The sequence below is a fragment of the Dama dama genome, chromosome 6 (genome assembly GCF_033118175.1).
Source record: "Dama dama isolate Ldn47 chromosome 6, ASM3311817v1, whole genome shotgun sequence".
In the NCBI taxonomy this organism is placed as follows: domain Eukaryota; kingdom Metazoa; phylum Chordata; class Mammalia; order Artiodactyla; family Cervidae; genus Dama; species Dama dama.
The window spans coordinates 543,340-570,413 of record NC_083686.1 but is presented as its reverse complement, the minus strand read 5'-3'; the positions used below and the strand labels follow the sequence as shown (position 1 = coordinate 570,413).

General features: G+C 59.4%; 1 protein-coding gene across 1 annotated transcript; it reads left to right on the top strand.

Moving 5' to 3' along the window:
- The first annotated feature begins 1,077 nt into the window (after positions 1–1,077).
- RNF212 (ring finger protein 212) lies at positions 1,078–26,665 on the top strand. The gene is made up of 11 exons (XM_061145199.1): positions 1,078–1,198; positions 3,502–3,563; positions 5,775–5,849; positions 12,052–12,108; positions 12,820–12,878; positions 13,536–13,588; positions 13,681–13,741; positions 14,621–14,666; positions 16,092–16,155; positions 25,156–25,225; positions 26,503–26,665. Exons 1-11 carry the CDS (start codon positions 1,090–1,092, stop codon positions 26,663–26,665), a joined length of 819 nt encoding a protein of 272 aa, XP_061001182.1. The 5' UTR covers positions 1,078–1,089.
- The last annotated feature ends 409 nt before the right edge of the window (positions 26,666–27,074 follow it).

Genomic DNA, 27,074 nt, shown 5'->3' with positions numbered 1-27,074 from the left:
AATGGAAACAGCTCTTCTACGGAGAGTGTGGGGCATTCCATGAGGTTTGAAATAATATGAAGTTAGGTTCCCTTCATTTTCTCTAATTTTCTTTTTCCTTTGGACTGCACAGCATGTGTAATCTTGGTTCCCCAACTGGGCACAGAACCCACATCAGCTGCACTGGAAGCCCAGTCTCAACCACTAGATGCTCAGGAAAATCCTTCTCTAAATTCTAATTACAAGTTCATTAGAAGCTACAAAAAATAGTACAGTCCTTTCCACCAGCTCCTCCATATCTTTGTAAATGGAAAACAATCTTCTCTAGGTCAAGACTTTTCATATGCCCACGCCAGAGACAAGCAAGGCCCTGGCTCGCCTGGCCCAGCTTTGCCATGTGACCGGGTCCGCTGGTCCTGGGCCCTAGTCACGCCCCACCCTGACCCACCAAGCCCTCCTGGCGCCCCGGCCTGGCCCGACGATCCCCTAGAAGCCCGCCCCAAGGCGTCCCCCACCCCGCCTCCCGTCCCTCTTACCCCGCCGGCCCCTCGCGGCCCCGGGCCCCCCCCTCCGGTCTGCGGCCCTCACGTCCCCTCGCCTTTCCCGGCGCCACCACAGCACGGGGGCCTCCTGGCCGGCCGGCTCGGCGCGGCGCGCTCAAGGCGGCGCACGTCACGTCTCCCTGCGGCCGGCTCCGCCCCTCGCCAGGCCGGCCCGGCGTGAGTTCTTGCCTCCCGTGAGGGTCCCGAGACCGGCGGCTTCGGCGCACCGCCTCAGCACCGCCCGGGGTCCACATGGCTCCCGGAGGACCACGCGCTGCCCTCAGGAGGGTCACTGGGGACTGCAGCGCTGGAGTGGGTGGGGCCGGGTCCTCACCTGCACGTTCCTCCTCCCTGACGTCCCGCCGAGACAACCCACAGACGGCAAAGCGTAACCCCCACCCTGCCCTTCCTGCCTTGGTACCTTCCGGGGCGCGTTTTGGCGGGAGCAGCGCCACGCTGGCGCGCAGGCGCGGAGTCACACCCTCGGGCCAGGCGCAGATCCCGCGCCCAGGTCTCGCGTTGCTCTCGCGCGGCTCTCGCGCGGCGGCGGCACGACCCTGGGCCAGACATGGCCAGCTGGGTGTTCTGTAACCGCTGCTTCCAGCCGCCCCAGGCGACGTCGTGCTTCAGCCTGACCAACTGCGGCCACGTGTACTGTGACGTCTGCCTGCGCAAAGGTCAGGGCGGGGCGGGCAGCGCTGGCCGGCAGCCGGGCCCCTGGGCGGTGGCCACACAAGGAGGAGGCTCCCTGAGGCGAGCTGGAGGGCCTTCGGAACCGGGCTTCTTGGGGGAGGACTGGCGGCACCAGGGCCAGGGCGCCGGCCGAGAGGCCCCGGGCTCGCGTCTCGTGGACGCCTCTGGGCTGGCGCAGCGGGGCCGCCGGCACAGTGGGCAGCGCAGGGCCCTGCACCTCGGCCCCACCTGCCCCTTGGAGCGGGAAGCCGGGAGGCGGGTGCAGAACGGTCCCCAGAGGAGGCGGTGCGTGTGAGGGCCTGAAGCAAGGGGAGGGGAACCCAGGGCTGCCTGCGGGCTGCGAGGTGATCCGACCCCCACCCCAGGACCTGCGAGCCCCGCACCCGCGCCTGTGGCCCCACCTTGACAGACATTCTTGACAGACATTGACCTAGAGATCTCAGGCAGGAAAAAAGCCTAAATGAAAACGTAGTGAGTTCTCACAGTGACTGACCTGTGATACCAGCTCACAGATGAAGAATCAGAACATCACTGCCCACCCCCCAGACCCTCTGAAGGAAATGGCACCCATCACCTTGGGCAGCCGTGAGCAGGGGTTCCAGCCAGTGCCAGGCTCACCCCACACTCCGCCCCGCGCGGGCCCGTGTCTGGGCCTCTCCCTTCGGGACCCTCGGTGCACGCTTGCCCCTCGCGCCCCTTCCCCACCACACCTGCTCCGGCCTGGCATGTTTCCCAGCTCACCACTGACCCTTAGGCTCCTCCAGGCTCTGTCTTTGTGGTACCACAGGCGTGCTGGTGCTGGGCTCGCAGGTTCTGGGGTTGGGGCAGCAGAGGCGTGTGCCCAGGTGGGCTGGCTGAGTCTGGATCCTGGCACCCGGAGGACGCAGGATGGGGGCAGGGGAGGCAGCACTCTGGGAGGAAGCGGAGCCTAGCACAGGGAGACGTGTCCAAGCAGGACAGCCGCCAGGGCTGGACAGAAGCAGGGCTCATGTTGGGCAGACTTGAGTCTGGGCGGCAGCTGGCCGGATTGGGGATGGGGCCCCCCTGGCCATCCAGAGTACCGGGGGAGACAGCAGGTTTGAGCTGAGGCTCAGGACCTCATGTTTGGAACAGAGGTGCCGGGGCCAGCCGTGCAGGGAGGCTGCAAAGGGTTGTGAGCACACAAATGGTCCAGACCGGAGTGTAGTGGGGAGGGGACTGGAGGGGCTGGAGAGGGGAGGGCGGGAGGCAGGAGACACACAAGCCTGTTCTCACCTGGGACAGAGCGTTTCCTAAAGAAGCTGGGTGAGGGCAGGAGGAGGCTGGGGCGGGGAGAGACCAAAATGTCAAACCAGGCCTCCCAGGCAGTCAGGGCACCAGCCTGAGGACTACCTGCCTAAGTGCACTGCGGAGAGGAGAAGGGGGCTGCCTGGGTGCTGGGAGGAGAGAGGGAGGGCTGGGGCGGAGCTTAGGGGGTCTGTGGGAGGGCAGGAGCCCTCTTGGAGGCAGTGGGTGGGAGAGGAGGTGAGCCCTCCCTTGAAAGACTAGGCCTGGGGTGGGGAAGGGGAGGCGACCCCCCAAGACACAGGAAGGGGGCCAAGCCCATCAGCTCTGGTGTGGGCAAGGGGAGAGAAGCAGGCCTCATGGGGCCTCTTTCTCACGCGATGACTGTGGAGGGGACAACCCTGGGATTAGGCCATTGACGCTGCCTAGGAGGACCTGGGGCAGCCGGGTGTGGACGCCTGGCCTCTGAGCTGCCTTGTGGAGAAAACGAGATCAGAGGCTGTGAGGACCGAGCAGGGCCAGAGAGGAGCTGGAAGCGAGGGGGCTGAGGAGGGGGAGGCTTGCGGGACCCAGGGCCAGGCGGTGGAGGAGGGGCGGGTGGGAGGAGGTGGAGCACAGCCCCTCAGCTGCCTGGCCCTCGCAGGAGCCCTGCTGCCAAGGCCAAGCGGCAGAGCAAAACCCTGGAGCTGTCAGGTGGGGGGGAGGAGCTTTCATTTTGTAGTGTTTAAAATTTTCAGCTGAGTTATCCCCATTTTATTTCTATAAAATATGCTTGGAAATAATCTGGGCTGATCTAAGTTTAAGAGGTGTTGATCTGTATGGCCACTGTTTTGGAGCATATTTGGATAACAAGAAAAAATGGATTGTTACTGTGTAAGTCTTTACCGCTATGTGCATGCCCCCAGGCTTGTCCACGGTAAGTGCTATAATCCTGTATACTTTTACAAGTACTGTAATTTAAGGTCTGCATTTATATATGTTTAAAAGCACTGTTCACTATAATAAAGTGTGCTTTCTTTTGTAGGTAAAAGGGATGAATGCTTGATTTGTAAAGTTGCATGTCGTACAATTCTACTTTCAAAACATGTAAGTAGAAGTCTGTAGTATGTTAATGTTAATCAGTGATTTTTTTTTTTAAGTGTGATGTTCAGTTTTTACTTTGATTTGCTTGGTGTGCTAGGAGATCATGCAGACTTTCTGTATAAAGTCCACTAGTGGTTCTGAATACCTCACACAGCTGTCCCCTCACCAGAGCCTGAGTGCTGCTTGAGGACAGGCGTGGGGCGCCTGGGGATGGGCGTGGGGCGCTGGCTCCTGCCGCTCCTCACGGTGGTGGGGTTGGTCTCCCTGGGGTCCATTCTAGTTAAGAGGGTCAAGGGTGTAAAGTTGATCCATTCAAGTTTAGGTCCCAAGATGTATATTTGATCTGATGTTTAATCTGTAAAAGTTCTTTTTCTGATTACAAACATAAAATTACCTCAAACTTCAAACATAACGGAAAACCATAACAGAATGTAAAAGTCCCCAACTCCTGTTTCCCAAGGACAACAACCAGGAGTGTGGGCCCTGCTCTGGGTGTCGGTGGGATTTTAACGAAGTGCTGTTTCCCAGTTGACACTACATGTTCTAAAGTGTACACACCCACATTCTCTAAAAATGACTTCCTGGTGTGATAGGAAAAAACCTTTGGGTTTTTTCAGTTTTTTACTATTTCAGTCTTAAAATGAACTTTTTTTTTTTTTTTTTTTTTACCATAGTTCTACATACTTGTAAGACTATTTCTGGAGCATAAATTCCTAGAAGTGGGGAAAAGTGAGGCCTGATGGTGTGGGAGGGTAGGGTGGTGGTGCAAAATGTCTTCCTAACCATCACAAATGAAAAGAGAGACAGAGAGGCATTGAGAACCCAAGTCTGACTGATTCCCAAGCCAGCCAGGGTTCTTGACCACCACTTTGTCTTCAGAATAGAAAGAGTGCATCACTTCATTAAACCTCTTCCACCCAGCGCTTCTCAAATGCGTTTGTGACAGAACTCTTTTTCAAGGAACGCATATTAATATCCCACAGTCCACACTTGGAGGAACTGTTCTCCCATAATAAGCTTCTAGGGAGTAACCAGTGTGTCTTAGTGTGAGCCCAGCTCTGGAATTTGGCAGACCCAGAGCAGATTCTCGTCCTAGCTGTGGGCTCCTGGAAAGGTCCCTTTCCCATCTGCTCTGGGGCCCTCATTGCATTGTTGAAAAGATTAAATGAAATGACACTCAGAATTTTTCTATTAATATTTCCTCCTTCGTGCGTAGGAAGTGCAGGCCCCTTCTGTGCCGTTGGGGGTCCCCATCCCTGTTTCCCCTCAGGGAAGCCCTGGGCCCTGGCAGGTCAGCACCGACACCCTCGCCTCCCCCAGGGCCCAGGAAGGTCCTCTTGTGGGGCCTGGTCCTTAGTGGGCATCAGTCCGGTCTTCATCATTGGGGTCCTTGCTGCTGTGTGTAGGGCTCACCCGGGCCCTTGGAGGTGGGGGCAGGCTTCTGTCCTGTTTCCTTTGAAGTACGGGGCTTGGGGCGTCGGGTGCTGTCCAGGGTCTCGGGTGGAGATCTGAGTGTGGGGCTTGCGTGTACTTGGAGCGCCTGCAGCAGGCCCGCTGCCCTGCCAGTGCCCTTCCCAGCCCCTCCTCTGAGCGGAGTCTGGGGCTGTTTCCCCTGTAGCTGCCCCCACCCGCAAAGCAGCTGCCCCCCTCTCCAATGAAGCAGCTGCTCCCTCCCTGCCACAAGGTCCTTCAGCAGCTCCTGGAGGGCCCTGGCCCTTCAAGTGTTTCCTGGTTTCTTCTGCGGACCTCTTTCCCTGTGTGCAGCGTGACTCACTTCAGCGGGGATGGGCCCATGTGTGTCCTCGTCCATGCCCTCTGTGCCTCTGGTGCTGACGAGGGGAGAGGAGAGGCAGGCGTGCCTGCAGGAGGTGTGCCGGTGGGCAGGTGCCGGTTCATAAACCCTCTTTTGTCACGTTTACGCTGAAGCAACTCAACACAAACTTGTGAGAGTTACAGGTTGTGCCCGTTGCTCTTCCTGCTTCTGATTCCACTGTTTCCTTTGTACCCGGCTGCCCCAACCCTGGCAGCTGCCCGAAACTCCTCAGCGCCACCCTTGGTCCCTAAGAGGTGGTGCTGCCCCTCTCCTGCACCAGGGTGTCCTCAGTGGCCCCTGGAAGCGGCTGCGATGGCGTCCTGGCCGGGTCTCGGCCCTGAAGCGCACGGACCTCCAGGCCCTGGAGGCAGCGCTGGCAGAAGCAGCCTTTTCTCTTTCAGACGGACTCCGACATCCAGGCGCTCTTCATGGGCATAGACAGTCTGTGCAGGAAGTATGCCAAGGAGACCTCCCAGGTGCGTCCCCAGGCCCTGGAGGTGGGTTGGGAGCCCAGTCCATGTCCGCCCCCACTGTGGAAGGCTGGGCACTGCTCCCATGTCTGTGGGTGTGAGACAGCAGCTGCTCGATCAAGACGCACACGCTGCCTCAGGGTTTGAGGGCTGGGCCACAGCTCTGGGTCTGGAAGGTGGGCCTGAGGCGTCCAGATACTGGGCAGCGGGCTGACACTTGACAAAGTGTCTCCTGACGCCCTCTCTTGACACTCTCTCCTACCTCCTTGTGACTGCGCATCCTCTCCTGACCCCTAGTTCCTGTGCGTCCTCTCCTGACCCTCCTTGTGCCTGCACGTCCTCTCCTGACCCTTCTCATGCCTGCAGTCCTCTCCTGACCCTTCTCATGCCTGCGCGTCCTCTCCTTACCCTCCTTGTGACTGCGCATCCTCTCCTGACCCCTAGTGCCTGTGCGTCCTCTCCTGACGCCTCCTCATGCCTGCACGTCCTCTCCTGACCCCTCCTCGTGCCTGCGCGTCCTCTCCTGACCCCTCCTCGTGCCTGCGCGTCCTCTCCTGACCCTTCTCGTGCCTGCGCATCCTCTCCTGACCGTTCTCGTGCCTGCAGGTCCTCTCCTGACCCCTCCTCGTGCCTGCATGTCCTCTCCTGACCCATCCTCGTGCCTGTGCGTCCTCTCCTGACCCCTAGTGCCTGCGTGTCCTCTCTTGACCCCTTCTCGTGCCTGCGCGTCCTCTCCTGACCCCTCCTCGTGCCTGCGCGTCCTCTCCTGACCCCTCCTCGTCCCTGCACGTCCTCTCCTGACCCTTCTCGTGCCTGCGCATCCTCTCCTGACCCCTCCTCGTGCCTGCACGTCCTCTCCTGACCACTCCTCGTGCCTGCGCATCCTCTCCTGACCCCTAGTGCCTGTGCGTCCTCTCTTGACCCCTCCTCGTGCCTGCGCATCCTCTCCTGACCCCTAGTGCCTGTGCGTCCTCTCCTGACCCCTCCTCGTGCCTGCACGTCCTCTCCTGACCCCTCCTCGTGCCTGCGCATCCTCTCCTGACCCCTAGTGCCTGTGCGTCCTCTCCTGACCCCTCCTCGTGCCTGCACGTCCTCTCCTGACCCTTCTCGTGCCTGCGCATCCTCTCCTGACCGTTCTCGTGCCTGCAGGTCCTCTCCTGACCCCTCCTCGTGCCTGCATGTCCTCTCCTGACCCATCCTCGTGCCTGTGCGTCCTCTCCTGACCCCTAGTGCCTGCGTGTCCTCTCTTGACCCCTTCTCGTGCCTGCGCGTCCTCTCCTGACCCCTCCTCGTGCCTGCGCGTCCTCTCCTGACCCCTCCTCGTCCCTGCACGTCCTCTCCTGACCCTTCTCGTGCCTGCGCATCCTCTCCTGACCCCTCCTCGTGCCTGCACGTCCTCTCCTGACCACTCCTCGTGCCTGCGCATCCTCTCCTGACCCCTAGTGCCTGTGCGTCCTCTCCTGACCCCTCCTCGTGCCTGCGCATCCTCTCCTGACCCCTAGTGCCTGTGCGTCCTCTCCTGACCCCTCCTCGTGCCTGCACGTCCTCTCCTGACCCCTCCTCGTGCCTGCGCATCCTCTCCTGACCCCTCCTCGTGCCTGCGCGTCCTCTCCTGACCCCTCCTCGTGCCTCCACGTCCTCTCCTGACCCCTCCTCGTGCCTGCGCGTCCACTCCTGACCCTTCTCGTGCCTGCAGGTCCTCTCCTGACCCCTCCTCGTGCCTGCACGTCCTCTCCTGACCCCTCCTCGTGCCTGCACGTCCTCTCCTGACCCCTCCTCGTGCCTGGGCATCGTCTCCTGACCCCTAGTGCCTGTGCGTCCTCTCCTGACCCCTCCTCGTGCCTGCACGTCCTCTCCTGACCCCTCCTCGTGCCTGCACGTCCTCTCCTGACCCCTCCTCGTGCCTGCAGGTCCTCTCCTGACCCCTCCTCGTGCCTGCGTGTCCTCTCCTGACCCCTCCTCGTGCCTGCGCGTCCTCTCCTGACCCCTCCTCGTGCCTGCGCATCCTCTCCTGACCCTTCTCGTGCCTGCGCATCCTCTCCTGACCCCTAGTGCCTGCACGTCCTCTCCTGACCCCTCCTCGTGCCTGCGCGTCCTCTCCTGACCCCTCCTCGTGCCTGCACCTCCTCTCCTGACCCCTCCTCGTGCCTGCACGTCCTCTCCTGACCCCTCCTCGTGCCTGCGCGTCCTCTCCTGACCCCTCCTCGTGCCTGCGCATCCTCTCCTGACCCCTAGTGCCTGTGCGTCCTCTCCTGATCCCTCCTCGTGCCTGCGCATCCTCTCCTGACCCCTAGTGCCTGTGCGTCCTCTCCTGACCTTTCTCGTGCCTGCAGGTCCTCTCCTGACCCCTCCTCGTGCCTGCGCGTCCTCTCCTGACCCCTCCTCGTGCCTGCGCGTCCTCTCCTGACCCCTCCTCGTGCCTGCGCGTCCTCTCCTGACCCCTCCTCGTGCCTGCGCGTCCTCTCCTGACCTTTCTCGTGCCTGCAGGTCCTCTCCTGACCCCTCCTCGTGCCTGCGCGTCCTCTCCTGACCCCTCCTCGTGCCTGCGCGTCCTCTCCTGACCTTTCTCATGCCTGCAGGTCCTCTCCTGACCCTTCTCGTGCCTGCAGGTCCTCTCCTGACCCCTCCTCGTGCCTGCGCGTCCTCTCCTGACCCTTCTCGTGCCTGCGCGTCCTCTCCTGACCCCTCCTCGTGCCTGCATGTCCTCTCCTGACCCCTCCTCGTGCCTGCGCATCCTCTCCTGACCCCTAGTGCCTGCGCGTCCTCTCCTGACCCCTCCTCGTGCCTGCATGTCCTCTCCTGACCCCTCCTCGTGCCTGCGCGTCCTCTCCTGACCCCTAGTGCCTGTGTGTCCTCTCCTGACCCCTCCTCGTGCCTGCGCGTCCTCTTCTGACCCCCTCCTTGTGCCTGTGCATCCTCTCCTTACCCCCTCATGCCTGCACGTCATCTCTTTGCTTCTTGCACACTTGCTCCATCCCCAGCCTTAATGCTGGGCGTTCCTCACTAGATGTCATTGGACAGCACTCCCCTGGGCTGTCTTTCTGTTAAAGGTGCAGACCCCGCATTGGCCGCCTGCCACTTGCCCTTGGGGTAAGGCCGAGTAGGGCAGCAGCAGGGGCCAACTGTGGCTGAGGCCTGTCCTGGGCACTGCTGCTCGCAGGACCGTGGGCTTGTGGGCCTGGAGACCATGGTCAGCCAGCTTGGGGGACTGTCCCCTCCCCGGGAGGCCGCTCTCCGGCTCTGCCGAGAGCACCAGCCGGACCAGGGCTGACCCCTCGTGCCAGGGTAGCCAGGGGCCCAGGGAGGCCCTGGGACTCAGCGTCAGCGCGATGTGCACGCTGGGCAGGGCTGCCTCTGTCGCCTCAGTCAAAGTGGAGGACCTCTCTCGGGCCAGGCCCCGGGGCCAGAGCTGCCCCTGGTGGTGATCTTTGGGAGGTCCGCGGGAGCCCTGTGCCTGGAGGGGTCTCTCCAGGGACAGCCCAGCACAGAGCCTGGGGCCCCGGGGGAGGCCGAGTGGCTGCCCCTCCACCTCCAGCCACACGTGCGCCCACCAGGCGTGGTCAGGCAGCTGGTGGTGGTCAAGTGCCCGCCTCGTGCCGAGTGGCCCACAGCAGGGAGCAGGGCAGCTCGCTGTGGATGCTGGCATGCAGAGTTTGCTGTGACTCTCAGTGCACTTAATGAGCATCTTTAATTTCTCACTGCATTAGTTTCTCACAGGGCAGTCATTTGTAGGTAAAACCCGTGGAACGGTCTCTGTGGGGCCCTCCGTGACTCGAAGAGAGTGAAGCCAGCCGGGACCGAGGCTGCGGGCGCCTGCACGGGGCCTGGGCTTGCCTGAGTGGTGGCAGCACCACCGGTTCCTGCTGAGCTGACTGAGATCCGCCCCGAACCCTCCCCACCTCTGACACGCTCACCCGCCAGCCTCTCCCCATGACGCGGAGAAGGGACCCAGGGCGCTGGGCTGGGCAGAGTCTCCTGACCCCTCGGCACAGACGCCCTCGGCCTGTGCTGCTCCCAGACCGTAACCCGACCCAAGGACTCGCGTCTTTCCTCCAGCCCAGTCCTCCCACTGTCCTGGGCTCCAGGGCGGCGTGGCCGCGGTCAGCTCCTCCTCGGCCTCTGTGGAGACCCAGGGTTGGCTGCTGTCAGGCACGGCCTGCAGACTTTGTGCTAGTGTCATCAAGTTTCACCTCTGTCTCGCTCTAGCTGGGGACTTGAGCCCTTTTTCGTTTTGTTGCTGTCGGTCAGGCCAACACTGAACCCCAGAGGCTGGCCAGGTGGCGTGTGGCCGCGCCCGAGCACACACACACAGCTCTTGCCCTCAGGGGGGCTGCTCCCACCTGCTGCTCAGGGACCGCCCCCTCCCCGGCCTTTTGCCCACAGTCAGCCTTGCCCATGGCCCTGGTCCTGCTGTGGCCTCACCTGTCCTGCTGCGTCTGAATCATGGAGCCCTGCATGCTTGTCCTCACCAAGGTTCTCCTTGGAAGTGGCCTGTCCACGGGCCTTGCTGGGCCCAGTGCCTCAGAGGTGGGGTTCCCTGTGACTGGCTCCCAGATGCTGCTGAGCAGGAGCCTGGGGCCACGCCCAGAGGTGGTGCTGCTCCTCAGTTTGGGCCCTGCCCCAAGGCATGCGTTCGGGGGTCAGCTTCGGACATCGGTCTCTCTTGCCCTGAGCGTGGGACCCTTGGAGGGGTGAGCTGAGAGAGGTGACTGTCACCTTGTTTTGCTTCAGTGATGGGAAGGCAACTTTAGACCTGTTCAGACATCTCCCGGGGGCACGGCTCTCACCTCCGGTCCTGCCTAGGGGAGGTAGAGGGAGGGGCAGGATCAGTCCCGGCTGATGAGTGAGGACTGGGCATCTGCCTGCGAGGGCCCAGCGGGGGCAGCGGGAGTGAAGGCCGTCAGTGTGATCCGGAGCCTTCCTGGGATGGGGCCTCAGGAGCTGTGAGGACTCCTGCAGGGGCGGCCCTGGGTGCCCTCGCATCATCCCCTCCACAGGCAGGCGTGCTGGGCAGAGCCTGTGTCCACTGACCCTCCTGTGGGTGGAGATGCACATCCGTTGTCCCGTGGGGCGAGTCCCCGACAGCGAGGGCTCTGAACCCCTCTGATGAGCCAGCAGCCAGGCTGGCAGGGGCTCTGGGAGGGTGTTTGCCCTCCACCTGTGGTTCCCCCCGCCCTGAGACGGCCAGCCTTCTTTGCATAGAAGGACTTCTTCCCTCCATCTGGACCAGACCAGTGAGCCCTGGGAGCATGCCCTGCTATCTGCACGCCTGGGGGCAGGGAGTGACTGGGGGAGCGTTTACATGATACAGGCCTCAACCAGCTTAGTACCGTCTCCGCTGTCTCTCAGCTGTGCACAGGTGACAAGAATTAGGCCTAAACAGTTCAGTTCAGTGTTTCAGGAGGGTGAGTGTCATCTGAAAACCCCAAGGTTTGAAAATAGCTCTCTCTGGGGCCTTCCCTGGTGGTCCAGTGGCTAAGACTGTGATCCCAGTGCAAGGGCCCGGGTTCGATCCCTGGTCAGGGAACTAGATCCCATGTGCTGTCACTGCAGATTCTGCATCCTGTAAAGAAGATGGAAAACCTTGCGTGCCACAACCAGGATTCGGCACAGCCAGATAAATACGTAAATGAACAGCTCTCCCTTCCCAGAAGTGAGTCAGTCATTCTCCTGTAACGTCCGTCAGCACCTCCAGGAACAGTCCAGGCTCTGCTCCATAGACATGGAGGTTGGGGCTCATAATTGGAGACCAAGGATGGTGCTGGTTTCGGGCACTGCTGGCCTTGACCGGCTAGTAAAGATCACTGGGCTCCCAGAGCAGTGTGGCCCTGCCAGCCTGCCTGGTGGTGTCCCCGCCCAGCGAAGTCCCGGTGGGGGTCTCCTGAGATCCAGTGGCTGCTCCCTGAGGGATAGCACATGGTGATTGGCCCGTGTGGGTCGTGTCCTGTCCTGTGTCCTGAGTGCCCCTGGAGCCACGTGGAAGGGGGCAGAGTAGCCGTCGTACCCACGTGGTCTTCACGTGAAACCCGTGGTGCTCAGCACCTCTGGGTGGAGCTCACCTGGCCAGGGCTGTCCACTGAGCCCGGGGCCTGCCCGTATTTGCTCTGGCTGCTGGGCAGCAGGGGGGCCATGCCTGGGGAGGAGCCAGCGGCTTCGGGAATCCCCCGGCCTCAGCCTCTGCAGCAGCTGACATGTGTTGTCTTCTCAGATCTCAGAATTTCAAGAAAAGCACAGGAGGAGACTGTTAGCCTTCTATGGAGAAAAGGTAACTCCAGTCAGCAGGCCGCAGGGAGCAAGGTGGCTGCATTACCCCCTCTTGGCATGGGCCGCTGGGCGGTGTCTGCCTACAGATGCTCAGCCTGCTGCACGGTGCCTCTCTGAGGTCAGCCATGCAGCCACCTGGAGACCCAACTGTGGTCTCACTTCCACCTTGGACATCAGTACAGACCCACAGTCACCCCACGGTCTTTGTGGTACTTCTCCATGAATGTGACCATAAAGTAGCCCTGGCTGATCTTCACAAAAGGAGGTTTAGTACCCATTTGCTTATCCCCAAAGCATCCTCCTCACTTGGTTTTGAAACTCAAAAGAAAGAAAATAAAGCTTTAGTGAAAACAAATGTGGAACTTCAGCTTGACTTGGGTTGAAGCTTCCTTTTGAGCCGTGTGGGTTGAGAGGAGCAAGGGGCAGGCGTCAAGGGGGTGCTTGGTGGGTGGGGAGGGTGCTCTGCCCAAAGGGTGCCCCATGAGGTGGGGCGGTGCTGGGCTGGGCTTCGCACTTCCTGAAGAGATTCCTGGAGCCCGTTTCCGACACATCTGGTGACCTGGACTTGGTACAAACTCTCACAAAAAGTGCGAGGGCCGTGGCCGCATCACTTGCATTCTAATTCCTGGTTTAAGAACTTGAGGACTCATTTGTTTCTTCTAAACTGTCAGCCGGCCTATGTGGTAATGGGAAGTCATTCAATCATGTTTAGATTTCTCAGTTGGAGGAGTCCCTCAGGAAGTCGACGCTGCGGGTGGAACAGCTGCAGAGGTGAGTCTTGGGGGCGTACGGTGGGGAGAGGGCACGTGGCGGGTGGGAAGGCTCATAGCACTTTGTTTCCCGGGCCTGGTGTCTCCAGGTTCAAGTCTGCCTGTTTTCCTTGGTCTCTAGGTGGGGTGTTTCTGGGGCGGTGGTTTCTGGGCCAGGCCCCCTCTCTGGCCACTCCACTCCGCTTGCACTGGTGTGGCTTGCGGTCTCCCTCCAGGGGGAACCCTGCAGCTGGCACCCTCGCCCCAGATCACGCGTACCCGGGTTTCCCCACCCTACCCTGGTGGTGTCTCTGCCTCTGGCTCTGTCTCGGGGACCGTGGATGCTTGTCCACCCCACACAGCCGCACCGGACTTGTTTCACGAGGTCACCTGGAAGTAGGCACAAGTGCCCTTTGGGAGCTCGGCCCAGCAGCCGGTCCTGCTCAGCAGGCTTCGAGGGAGTGCCCGCTGTGTTCTTGGCGCTGCCTGCTGTGGGTTCTGGGGACTCAGGGGAGCCCCTCTGGGGTGGACCAGGCCTGTGCAGGTTCCCGAGGTGAGGAGGGGCCAAGGCGTGTCATGGAGAAATGGGTCGTTTCTGTTTTCCTTACTTCAGGTTGGAAGGTATTATCTGGATGTAAATGTTTGCAACTCAATTAATGCCTTTTCTCCATTTGTTTAGGGTGAGGTCGTCACAACAAGCAGTTTTCAGCACAGTAAAAACTCCAGCTTCAAGTGAAGTGATGCCTGGAAGGGGGGGGGGGGGTGGTGCAGGTGCTGGGTGTGCCTGTAGCTCCAGCACAGCGGTCTGTGCTCTCTCATCACAGCGCCTTCAGCAAGGCCAAACGGACCTCTGTTCCAGTCCCGTGACTCATCAGCCTCTGAAAGGTCTGTGCCCTTAGCCCCCGCCCCCAGCGCAGGCCCTGAGCACAGGCACCCCCCCACCTCTGCCGCTTGCCCCTTACTCCCATCCCCAACCAGAGGGGTCGGTGGGGTGGCCACGTGACCAGGCTGGGCCCTTCCTTTGACTGAAATGAGAGGGGTGGGCCGGTGGCAGCCTCTGGAGCCTAGACCCCCGGTGGAGTGTCTTTCTTGGAAGGCTGCAGTTGGGCCCGTGGGCAGCAAGGCTGATGGGGGTGCTCTGGCCGTGCCTGGCAGGCCACACCCCTGCCCCAGCTCTTCAGAAAGTAGGGGGCAAGGCCCTCCTCCCAGCTGCTCCGTGCACCTGCGGGAAGGCCTGGCCCCGTCCCCACCAGCCTGGAGCAGGTTAACTAGGGAGCTCATGTGGACGAGCACTGCATGTGTAAACCACGTGGGCCAGGCGGTAGGGTGGACAGAGGTGGGGTCCCGCCCTTGACGTCCGGCAGGAGGTGGAGGAGCCCAGTGACAGCGCAGGTGGCGAGGAGGAGCTGAGAGGGGACCTTCCAGGGCGGATGGGGGGCAGGAGACAGGAGGCCCGTTCCAGCCACACGTCGGGCGCGTCTGTGTCCGTGGGCAGGTGTGTCTGCCTTACGGGCCTTGCTGGCCTTGCCGGGGCTGTGATCACTGCGCTGTGGGAGTGCTGAGCAGCCATAGGGAGGGGGCCCACAGGGCCTCGTGTGTGCACGTTTGCATGTGTGCGTGCACGCGCGCGCATGTGTATGCGTGTGCGTGCATGCGTGTGCGCATGTGTGCGTGTGTGTGTGTGCATGCGTGTTTCTGTGTGCATGCGTGTTTCTGTTACTTCAGGGCAGTCAGCCCGTGACCGTCTCGCTTCCTGTGTAACAGGGTCGAGTCCATGGAAGTTGACCTCACACCCTCTCCAAGGAGAAAGGTGAGTGCACCGACATCACACGTGTGGTCCCAGGTGCTTTGCACGGATGGTCTTTCCTGGCGTGGATAGCTGTCCCACAGTGCACACGCAGAGGCGGCTGGTTGCCAGGAGGTTCCGAGGAGAGGCCTTGTGGGGGGAGGCCGGGGTGCGGTCACAGGCGGGGGTGCCCCCTCTCTCACTGGCCCAGTGGCCTCGTGACACCTCAGTTCCTGGTGCTGCTGCACTCACGCCCCCTCCAGCCTGGGCAGCGGCAGTGCCCACTGGATGCCCTGTGCCTGTAAAGTCTTCCTGTGTACCGTCATAGACCCTCCTGCAAACAGAAGGCTCGGGCCTGTGAGGAGAGACGACACTCAGATTCTGCCTGACAGGAGTGATTTTGTCCCCACGCTGTGACTGACTTCTCAGAGTTGGCCTCTGCTGGGCACGGGGCACCAAGTGTAGGATAGGCTGGAGGTGGGGGGAGGAGCAGGGGGCCAGAGAGGGCCCAGGAGGGGGGCCAAGCCGGAGGGGCTCTGAGCACAGCAGCCAAGGGAAGGCTGTGAGGTGGGGCCTGCTCACACCCAGCCACGCCGCCTCGGCGGGAAGCGAGTGTCGTGCGGAGCCAGCCCGGCCGTCCCCGCAGGCTCCGCAAGGTGTCAGCCTGCGCTGGGTGGGCAGGGGCTGGAGCCCAGAGGCGGGGAGCTGCTCCCGTGGGTGGACACCGGGTTGCTGGGCAGCGCAACCCCACTTGCAGAGTTTTGGGGGTCCCTCTGAGGCTGTCATCTTCCCAGCAGAGGTGAGGCTGGGGTGGAGGTGTCGGCAGAGGGGGCCCTAGACTGAGGCTGCCACAGAGCTGGCGCTCACTGCGTGACGGAAGAGCAAAGGGGCGCTGTGGTGCCAGGCATGGGAGCGGGGCGAGGGCGCAGTGAGGGCACGGGGGGTGGTGGCCAGCGGGCAGCAGCAGTAGTGCCAGGCCCAGGCTCCTGGCCCCCATGGGGCGTGTGCCCCCTACCAGGCCCCACCGCGCAGTTAGCGGAGGGCTCGGGGCAGTGGGGTGGGGTGGGGCCCCGCCTGGCATGTGCACATGCGGAGCAGGCCTGCCCTTGCTGCCGCCGCCCAGCATCTGTCAGCATCTGTATTTCAAGGAGACGAGACGCTCCCAAAGTGCGGATTACTCAGGATTTTCGAACTCCTCCTGTCAGCCAAGAACTTCGTTTACTTTTCCTCTTATGAGATCCTTAAAGTCACCAGTGGAGCCTTCATTCACTCACCACCTGGGCCCCTGGGGCAGCAGGCGCGAAGCCACCAGCGGCCGTGTTCCTACACACAACACCAACAGTGTATCAGATAGATGCAACTGAGGATCTGTGTTCTTAGCAAACAGGGACAGTCTCTGCTCCTGAGCCAGTCTGGAGCATCAGCGGTCGTTCTCTCTTTACGATGCAGCCTGAGGTCACCGCTGGCCCACCGAGGATCTCCCTGCTCAGCCCACCTCGGGATGGACGCATGGGTAAGTGGAGACGCCTCGCCTCGCCCAGACTGCACGTGCTGCAGGGCCTACCCTCCCCCCAAAGTGGGCCACTCCTGCAGGCCCACCTGAGGCAATGCAGGGGCCGCTGGCCCTGGTGTCCTGTCCTGTCTCCGGGCTGTGCACAGAAATCCTAGTGCCGCTGTGCCTCCCGGCTGCTGCTGGCATGGCCACTGGGTGAGCACCCGGCCCTTCCCTGGGTCAGCTTGAGCGCCAGGCTCAGGCTCACGCTCAGGCTCACACCATCCCCCCGGAGTCCCTCCCGGAAGTTCCCTCGGCGGCGTCATCATGGAAACACACACGCGTGAGCCGCGTGCTGACTCCTCTCCACCCTCAGCGCCTCGGCTTTCTCTCACCGCTGCTGCCGCGTCTCTGCCCTTGGCTTCCTGTCCTCTCTCGCTGAGGCCAAGGTCCTGAGCGTCACCGCTGAGGTGTAGGTGTTCTGCGCCGCCTCGTCCAGGGCCTGTTGGTGCCGCCCTGGCATTTGAGCACCTGGTTGGGGCTTGATTTCCTTCTGCCCAGCCTCAGATGGAAACCATGGGTGCAGGCCAGGCATGCGCCTTCCTGTCTCCCTGCCCTTGCTCTCCTGGGATCTCAGGCCGTCAGTCGCTCCCGGGCGCTTCCTCGCCTCCTGCCCACCTCCATCCTCCTGTGCAGCTGGCGTGCCCACCAGTCAGGGCTCCAGCCGCTTGCTCCGTGGACGCAGCACCTCTCAGCCCCTGTGAAACCTGCGCTCCCTCGTCCTCAGGCACCGCCTGCTTCCTGCTGGCCCATCCCATTGGTGATGGAGGCGGCCTTCCTCCTGGGCACTGGGCCTTCCGGGCCCCCACCTTGGCTCGGCCTTGCAGGGGTCGGTCTCATACCAGTGTCTGCAGGCCCAAGGCACCGAACCAGCTGCTAGGAGCACCTTCCCCTTAGGAGCCCGGGGTCTGGTGGGTGGTGACCGCAGTACCCCTGCTATCCAGCAGGACTTTGTTGCCTCTCCGTTCTGTCAGTGTCTTGTAAGAGCCCATAATGGAAAAGGATAGATAAATGTGTGACTGAAACACATAGCTGTACGCTTACAACTAGACAACGTTGAGAGTAAACTGTACTTCAATTTTTAAAAAGCAAAAAAGGAAAGAACCATTTTAAATCTGGAGGAATGGAAGCAGTTACATTAAAAAGCATTTAGAAGGCAACACAGGCCGACGGGCGGGGAGCACCGAAGCGCAGAGAGCAGACAGCACGGCGGCAGGAGCGGGCGTTTGCCAGCCCCTCCCATCTCACGCTGAGCGCCGGCCTGCCAGGGGAGATGTGGCCCCACCCCCGAGACGCGTTCCAGCGGCAGTGCAGAGACGGTCAGGGTGAAAGGAGCGACCCCATGCCGATGACGCCCGAGAAACCGACCAGGAGCGGGGGAGCCTCGCGGTGACAGGACGCGACGCTGACGACGGTGTGCCCACCTGACTGCGCGCAGGTGCCGGGAGCAGAGGCTGACGGGCGGCGGGGCGAACCTAGTGCATTCTGGGCGCGCTCTCCCGCTCAGAGGCGGAAGCAGCAGTGAGGTGGACACGCAGCGTCGGCCTGGAACAGTGTCCGGTGTGAGTGCCTGCTAGGGCAGAGACCTCTGCCTGCTGTGCGCTGTCTGCGGGGGGCCCGCCTCGCGCCTGGAGGTGCACACAGGCTGAGACACAACACAGGTGCCTCAGCGAGCAGCGGGTCAGGAGCCAGAGCAGCGTCCTTGCCGTAGCAGGCGGCTGTGCGCCCAGAGGGCAGGGGCTCTTCTGCACAGTTCAGGTCCATTTATCAGACACCCCACACAGATGCCCCCCAAGCACATGGGGCCAAAACCACAGAATTTTAAAAGTAATCATTCCTTCAGCACTTACTTGGGCATTCACTGTTAGTAAATGATGCAACTACTAGACAAGCGATAGTAAGGTAAGTGACCATTTACCTGATGAGCACTGTGCCCCCAGCAGTGGTGGGGGAGCGAGGGAGGCTTTCCAAGGTCAGGTGAAACGTTCTCTGGAGAGGACATTGCAGTGGGGCATGAGACAGGCCCTGACACTTGGGAAGGACTGTTTACACGGAGGGTATTTTGGGGCCAAAGTGGAATTAAGTTGGAAATCAGCAACAGGAAAAAATCTGGGAATAAAACAAATATTTGAAAATTAACAATTATAACTACCTTATGGATCAAAGGAAAAACAAAGCCTTTGACTGTGTGGATCACAACAAACTGTGATCCACAGAATCTCTTGAAAATTGTTCAAGAGATGGGAATGCCAGACCACCTTACTTGTCTCCTGAGAAACCTGTATGCAAGTCAAGAAGCAACAGTTAGAACTGGACATAAAACAATGGACTGGTTCAACATTGGGAAAGGAGTACATCAAGGCTGTATATTGTTACCCTGCTTATTTAACTTGTATGCAGAGTACATCATGTGAAATGCCAGGCTGGATGAAGCACAAGCTGAAATCAAGATTGCCAGGAGAAATAGCAATAACCTTAGATATGCCACCCCAATGGCAGAACTATAATGACTATAGAGGGGAAGTGAGAAATAGATTTAAGGGACTAGACCTGATAGAGTGCCTCATGAACTATGGATGGAGGTTCGTGACGCTGTACAGGAGACAGGAATCAACACCATCACCAAGGAAAAGAAATGCAAAAAAGCAAAATGGCTGGCTGAGGAGGCCTTACAAATAGCTGTGAAAAGAAGGGAAGCAAAAAGCTTTCAAAGGAGAAAAGGAAAGATATACCCATTTGAATGCAGAGTTCCAAAGAATAGCAAGGAGAGATGAAGCCTTCCTCAGCGATCAGTGCAAAGAAATAGAGGAAAACAGTAGAACGGGAAAGACTAGAGAGATCTCTTCAAGAAAATTAGAGATACTGAGGGAATATTTCATGCAAAGATGGGCTCAATAAAGGACAGAAATGGTAGGGACCTAACAGAAGCAGAAGATATTAAGAAGAGGTGGCAAGAAGACACAGAAGAACTACAAAAAAGATCTTCATGACCCAGATAATCACGATGGTGTGATCACTCACCTAGATCCAGACATCCTGGAATGTGAAGTCAAGTGGGCCTTAGGAAGTATCACTACAAACAAAGCTAGTGGAGGTGATGGAATTCCAGTTGAGCTATTTCAAATCCTGAAAGATGATGCTGTGAAAGTGCTGCACTCAATATGCCAGCAAATTTGGAAAACTCAGCAGTGGCCACAGGACTGGAAAAGGTCAGTTTTCATTCCAATCCCAAAGAAAGGCAATACCAAAGAATGTTCAAACTACCACACAATTGCACTCATCTCACACACTAGTAAAATAATGCTTAAAATTCTCCAAACCACGCTTCAGCAATATGTGAACCGTGAACGTCCAGATGTTCAAGCTGGTTTTAGAAAAGGCAGAGGAACCAGAGATCAAATTGCCAACATCCACTGGATCATCAAAAAAGCAAAAGAGTTTCAGAAAAACATCTATTTCTACTTTATTGACTATGCCAAAGCCTTTGATTGTGTGGATCACAATAAACTGTGGAAAATTCTGAAAGAAGTGGGAATACCAGACCACCTGACCTGCCTCTTGAGAAATCTGTATGCAGGTCAGGAAGCAACAGTTAGAGAACTGGACATGGAACAACAGACTGGTTCCAAATTGGGAAAGGAGTACATCAAGGCTGTATATTGTCACCCTGCTTATTTAACTTATATGCAGAGTACATCATAAGAAACACTGGGCTGGAGGAAGCACAGGCGGGAATCAAGATTGCCAGGAGAAATGTCAATAATCTCAGATATGCAGATGACACCACCCTTATGGCAGAAAGTGAAGAAGAAAAGTAAGATCATGGCATCTGGGCCCGTCACTTATGGCAAATAGATGGGGAAACAGTGGATGACTTCATTTTTCTGGGCTCCAAAATCACTGCAGATGGTGACTGCAGCCATGAAATTAAAAGACGCTTATTCCTTGGAAGGAAAGTTATGACCAACCTAGACAGCATATTGAAAAGCACAGACATTACTTTGTCAACAAAGGTCCGTCTAGTCAATGCTATGGTTTTTCCAGTGGTCATGTATGGATGTGAGAGTTGGACTATAAAGAAAGCTGAGTGCCAAAAAATTGATGCTTTTGTACTGTGGTGTTGAGAAGACTCTTGAGAGTCCCTTGAACTGCAAGGAGATCAGTCCTGGGTGTTCATTGGTCAGACTGATGTTGAAGCTGAAACTCCAATACTTTGGTCACCTGATGCGAAGGGCTGTCTCATTTGAAAAGACCCTGATGTTGGGAAAGATTGAAGGCAGGAGGAGAAGGGGACGACAGAGGATGAGATGGTTGGATGGCATCACCGACTCAATGGACATGGGTTTGGGTGGACTCCAGGAGTTGGTGATGGACAGGGAGGCCTGGCATGCTGTGGTTCATGGGGTTGCAAAGAGTCGGACATGACTGAGCAACTGAACTGAACTGAATGGCAAAAAGTGAAGAGAAACTAAAGAGCCTACTGGTGAGGGTGAATGAGGAGAGTGAAAAACCTGGCTTAACTCAACATTCAAAAAACAAAGATCATGGCATCTGGTCCCATTATGTCATGGCAAGTAGATGGAGAAGCAATGGAAACAGTGGCAGATTTTATTTTGTTGGGCTCGCAAATTCACTGCAGATGGTAACTACAACCGTGACATTAAAAGATGCTCCCCGGAAGGAAAAGGGAAGGTGAAAGTCGCTCAGTCATGGCCGACTCTTTGCAACCCCATGAATCCATGGAATTCTCCAGTCCAGAATACTGGAGTGGGTAGCCTTTCCCTTCAGGGGGATCTTCCCAACCCAGGGATCAAACCCAGGTCTCCCACATTGCAGGCGGATTCTTGACCAGCTGAGCCATAAGGGAAGCCCAAGAATACTGGAGTGGGCAGCCTGTCCCTTCTCCAGGGGATCTTCCCAACACAGGAATCAAACCAGGGTCTCCTGCATTGCAGGCAGAGTCTTTACCAACTGAGCTATCAGGGAAGCCCCCTTAGAGGAAAAGATATGGCAGACCTAGACAACCTATTAAAAAGCAAGAGACACTACTTTGCTGACAAAGGTCTGTATAGTCAAAGCTATGGTTTTACTAGTAGTCATGTAGAGATGCAGGAGTTGGACCATAAAGAAGGCTGAGCACCCAAGAATCGATGCTTCCAACTGTGGTGTTGGAGAAGACTCTTGAGAGTCTCTTGGACTGCAAGATCAAACCAGTTAATCCTAAGGGAAATCAACCCTGAATATCCACTGGAAGGACTGATGCTGAATCTCCAATACTTTGGTTACCTGATGCAAAGAGCTGACTCATTGGAAAAGACCCTGATGCTGAAGAAGATTGAAGGCAGGAAGAGAAGGAAATGACAGAGGATGAGATGGTTGAATGGTATCACCGACTCAATGGACGTGAATCTGAGCAAACTCTGGGAGATAGTGGAGGACAGGGAAGCCTGGCGTGCTGCAGTCCATGGGGTCACAAAGAGTTGGACACGACTTAGTGACTGAACAACAAGTGCAGTGCATTTCCACATGAATCCTAAGATCCACTGATCAGATTCTACCTGAGCTCATGGTTTGGGGGGTTGCCCTCTCAATGAGACCTGACAGATCTGTCCACTTACTGGTTCCTAAGTGACCTGAAGAATTGTCATTTTCAGCATACGAGTCTTATGCTTTTTTCGTAAACTGGAACCTTAGAAGTGAGTTATTTGATAGTGGAATTTTCCTTATTGAATTTCGGATTGGGTACAGTATGCACGAGGCATCTTTTTGTCCTTTGCTCTCACCCGTTTGCATCTTTGGACCTAAAGTGTGTGTCCCATGGACACGCGTGGTTGGGTGATGCTCGTGATCTCCACGTCTGGGTAGAGCGTTCAGTCCACTGGGTCAGCACAGCTGTTAACGGGTTTGGCCTGAATGTCTGCCTCTGTGCTGTGTTCTGTCTGCTGTGTGGGGTTCCGTGTTTATCCAAATCTCCTTAGCCGCCTCCTTTTGCGTTCACCACTCTTAGTGCGCCATTTGCTGTGGACTGTGTCCCCTCAAAGCTGTGGCTGTGTTTGGAGCTGGGGTTTTCAGGAGGTCACTGCAGCCTTGAAGGTGGGACCTGATCCCGTTGGATCCATGTCATCGGGATATGCACACTCAGGAAAAGGTCACGTGAGGACACAGCCTGAAGGCATGTCTGCAGGCGGGACCCCGGATCCACCCGATCACCAGGTCTCAGATCTGCCTGTGCCTTGCTCTGGGACACCCGCCTCGGGACTCTGGGAAACAGAGATGGACGTGACTGAAGCCGAGCCTGCGGGGGTGGCGCGGAGCCAAGCCGACTGAGGGACGCTGTCCCGTGGTTCTCATGCCTGGGGAGCCGTAGCCTCTGTTGCCGCCCGACTGAGTTCTGATCAGGTGGCTTCTCCCGTCTGAGGGGGTCTGTTGACGTGGAGCCGTGGGTGACAAGAGCCCGCAGTCCGGCTCTCCTGCTTCCTTTAGAGACGCTCACTGTCTTAGAGGCAGGAGGACTCAGGCCTGCTTCACAGGCATCTGCACCCGCCTCCTACCCCGCGGAGCCGCGTGCCTGTCGGCGGCCACTCTTTCACTGTGGGGCAGCTTGGCCAGCAGTGAGCTCTCCTGGCTTTTGGCCACCTTTGAACAGCGTTGTCTTCATTTGAGGGTGAGCTCACTGGGTAGATTCTCAGTTGACTGGCGCCTTGCAGGGTCGTCCTGCTGTCTGGCCACCTTTGAACAACGTTGTCTTCATTTGAGGGTGAGCTCACTGGGTAGATTCTCAGTTGACTGGCGCCTTGCAGGGTTGTCCTGCTGTCTGGCCCCTTGTTTCTGAGCAGGAGTCGCCATCAACCCTGTGCCCGCGTCCCCGCATCCCCGTGTGTGAGGAAACACTCTCCTAGCTGAGGACTCTCTGCCCTTTGCTTATTTTGGAGGACTTTTCAAAATGGTGTGAGTCCTGGGGCCTCACCCCGCTCTCCCGGGATGGCCGTGGCTGGTCTGGGTCTGTGTGCTGGCCACAGCGCTGTGCCCTTTCCTCCTCCTCATGTCCTGGGACGCAAAGCCACAGGTTCCCAGCCGCCCTCTCTCGGCCCAGCCGAGGGAGCCCCCTCCCCCGCCTGGCAGCAGTGCGTGTCCAGGTGCGGGGCTGTCAGCTGCCTTGGCGATGTCCTGGAATGGTCCATTCTCCTTGCGGATTTCAGCTCCATGGCAGCTGGAAGTCAGTTCTTGGCAAACACCCCTGGAAGAATTGAAGCTGTGGGACCGTGGCTCGATCCCCTTGCCGGTTCCCACCCATGAGCCTGTGCGCGAGGCCAGCCATTTACCTGTCTCGATCGCCCAGCTGTCAGTGCTCGGGGTCTTGTCCAGAGGACCCCCGTCCTGGTGTCATGGGCACGAGCACCGCACATGTCCAGCAGTGAAGTTCACCCTCTTTACATGTCAACATGGTCTCCATCTGAATTTTTCAAAAGGAAATCTTGCCAAACGCCCTCAATTACCGTGCTTTCCTGAACTGAAACCCGGCCCTGACCTGGGGACATCCTTGGCTGGTCACTGGCTCCCAGTCGGGCCGCAGCTCCAGCTCTGCAACAGCTCTGTGCCGCCCGGCCCTGCCGCCGCCTCGGTTTCATGAGCGCTGGGGTTGCCACCCTCAGGACAGAGACCTCGACCTCAGGGTCCCTGATTCTCAGGCAGGACCTGAAAGACCACCAACTGAGGGCCTGGCGCCTGTGCTCCTGGGGTCGCACTGCTGCCCACACAGCCCGTGAGTTGTTGACCTCCTAGGGCCTCGGGGTCCTCGGCAGTGTTAATGATAGTTGTCCCCAGAGTCCTGTAAAGCACAGGTGAGAAACTGCTGCTGCTGGCTATCAGGGCTCGAGTGTGTGAGCGCCAAACACAGGATTCTCTCTGGGAGGCCAGCAGGGTGGGAGCCGTGGGCAGGACGGACTCGCAGTCCCCAGGAGCAGGAGGCAGGGCCGCTCGGGAGGCACAGGCGCAGGCCTGGGCCAGAGCCGGGGTGGGGGCTGGCCCTGGAGGGGCGGCGGGGTGCGCAGGCCGGCGGGTGGCAAGGCTGCCCCGCTTGTCTGGGCTGCGTGTCGCCGCAGACAGGAGCCAGGCCCGGCCTGGCTGCTCTCATGTCAGAGGCGCACATGGCTCTTGGGCACAGCGGGCCCACCTCTGAGAGCCAGCCCACCTGGGGGGCCATTCCTCCAGGGTCATTGAGGCCCCAGGTTGTCAGACCCTGTAAAGCCCCGAAAATAGCAGGAGTGATGAACACAGCTGTTAAGATGGCTCATCCTGGCTCTCAGCCATTCTGGGGGTTTCCCACAGTCACCTGCCATGGGCTGTGTCTTCATAGTCCACACTGCCCCAGGCAAAGAGGTGAGACCCCCGTTGGGAGTGTTGGGAGAGGCACTCGCCCTCTCTGGTCTGGGTTGGTCACTGAAGGGGTACGTGAGGGGACACAAGGGAGCCTCAGCTAAACGCTGGTGTCCCCTCTTTCCTGCTTCCTCCTGTTGCAACTCCAGAACTGAGATGCAGAGGAATTCAGGTATTCGAAAAGAGCAGTGTTTCCATACCTGCCCCCTGGTGTGGCTGAAGCACACCAGGGACCCTTCACATCTTTAACAGAAGCTTCGCGCTGGCCGGGAGGGGTCAATGGCAGGAGTCAGAGGGTAAGCCTCTGCGGCTTGGGTGGAGACCACACAGCGGTCCCGGAGCCTGGTGTTGCCGGCGGCGGCCACCCTCCTCAGAGCCAGAAGGGCCTCCCTGCCAGTGGCCTCGGGGTGGCAGGTGTCCAGACGTGGATCGAGAGCCGCCGCACACAGGGGCGTCCTTCCCGAATGGGGCAGCGGGGCGGAGGGCAGTGGCATCAGGCCACCTACTCGGCGAGAAGACAGCAGAGCATGGGGTGTTCTGGGCAGGGGTGGCGATGGGCACAGCCCCCCTGACCTCTCACTGCAGGCAGCATCGCCCACCGCCCTCAGCACCTTGGCCTGATGCCCCGATGCGCCAGCGAGCCCCAGGCGCTCAGGTAGGTCCCACCCTTGGCCCCTGGGGGCACCTGGACCCTGCCCGGCCCGGGCTCTGAGGGAGGCTGTGCCTTGGGCACCGCTTCACGTTCTTGAAGCTGAAAGGTGACATTGGTCACTGTCACGAAAACCATGGAGGACCATCCTGGCTGCAGGACCCCGGGGGTGGCAGGGTCTCCTGACAGGCAGTGCTGCCCCGAGGGGCTCCAGCTGGACGGGCCCCCAGCGCACCCAGCCCGGCGCCACCTGTGCAGGGGCAGCTGTGCCAGGCGTGGGCCGCCTCCCCCCGGGGGCTCTTCAGCCCTGGGAGCCCAGGCAGTCTCTGCAGACGGCAGACCATTCCTTCCCTCTCACCCCTCACCCAGTGCCCGTCTCACTTTGCCGTTTGGTACCGTCCAGACCCCTGGCCCCCTGCCTGTGACTGGCAAAGCCACCCCCTTGCCCTCCTGAACACAGGCTGCAACCCAAACCTCCGTGAGGCCACCTTCATCCCATTCCATGTCAGGGGTCTGCTCCGTGCCCTCTGACCCCCAGCCAGCCAGCCCCCTGCTCCGGGCCATCTGCGCTCAGGGAATTGGTCCCCCTACTCCATGCCTTCTGACCCCCAGGGAACCAGCCCCCCTGCTTCACACCCTCTGACTGCCAGGGAACCAGCCCCCAGCTCCATGCCCTGTGACCCCCAGGAAGCCAGCCCCCCCCCCATTCCTTGCCCTCTGACCTCCAGACAGCCAGCCCATCCCCTGTTCCGTGCCCTCTGACCCCCCAAGGAGCTGCCCTTTGCTCCACGCCCCCTGACTGTAATTTTTCAGCATCAGCACAGAGGACCCTGGGGTCCCATGTGGATGCTCTGGGCCCTAGGAGTGAGCAGCGGTTCTCAGGGCCCTGCCAGGGTCACCACAGTCCGCAGCGGGCCTCCAGTGAGGCTGCCTGCCGAATGCTGTGTGGGGGCTGCTCCCGCTGGACCCATGGCCCCAGGCTGGCCGTGTGCCCTTGGAAACGGAGAAGCAGCTGACCCTTGAGTGGCCATGGGGTCAAAGGCACTAGTGATTTTATCTATCAAATTTGCTGCTAGGATCCCGGCCCTGCAGATGCCCTGTGAGTGGCCAAGGCAGAGCCCGGCACCCGCGACGGGCAGAGGAGCAGCGCCCAGGCAGCCCATCAGCATCTCGGGGTTGATGCAGAGGCAGCGTCCAGGCGAGTGGGGCCCAGGGAGCAGCCGGAGCGCAGGCCCTGAGAGCCCCTGCGGCCCCTCTCAGTGACCTTGTCTCTCTCCCTGCAGGGCCTGCCAGCCTTGGGGGACTTGTGCACGAGTGAGAGCAGGCTCCTCCCGTCTGGGTGTCCGCGGGGGGCTCATGCATGACAGCAGGCTCACCCCCGTCTGGGTGTCCGTGGCGCCGGCCTGCCTCTTCCTGACAGAGCGACTCAGCCACACGAGTGAATAAATGGTTTTCGGGCTCTCCAGGGCAGCAGTGTGACGTGTCTGCTCTTCATTCTGTAGAACCTTCTTACGGGCAGCCAGCCCCCACCTCCCTGCTGGGGACTGTGACAGCCTTCGGGGAGGCGGCAGGCTGGTCCAGGCCGGCGGCTGGTGGTGTAGCCTCAACGGGTCGGACCCGCCTCTGTGCCCCATCACATGCAGCTTGTCTGTCTCCAGCCGTGGGCTTCACGTGTGACCTCCCGCGGGCCAGGTGTGCCCTCCTCACCCCATGCTGTTCGGTACACGGCAGGCTGGAAAGAAAGAACTACGGTCCTCAAGTCGCAGTTAGCTGAGACCTGCCAGAGCCCTAGGTCTCACCTGGGTCACGCCCACAGCCAAGCAGGCTGAGAGCAGGCGACCTTCCACCCCGGGGA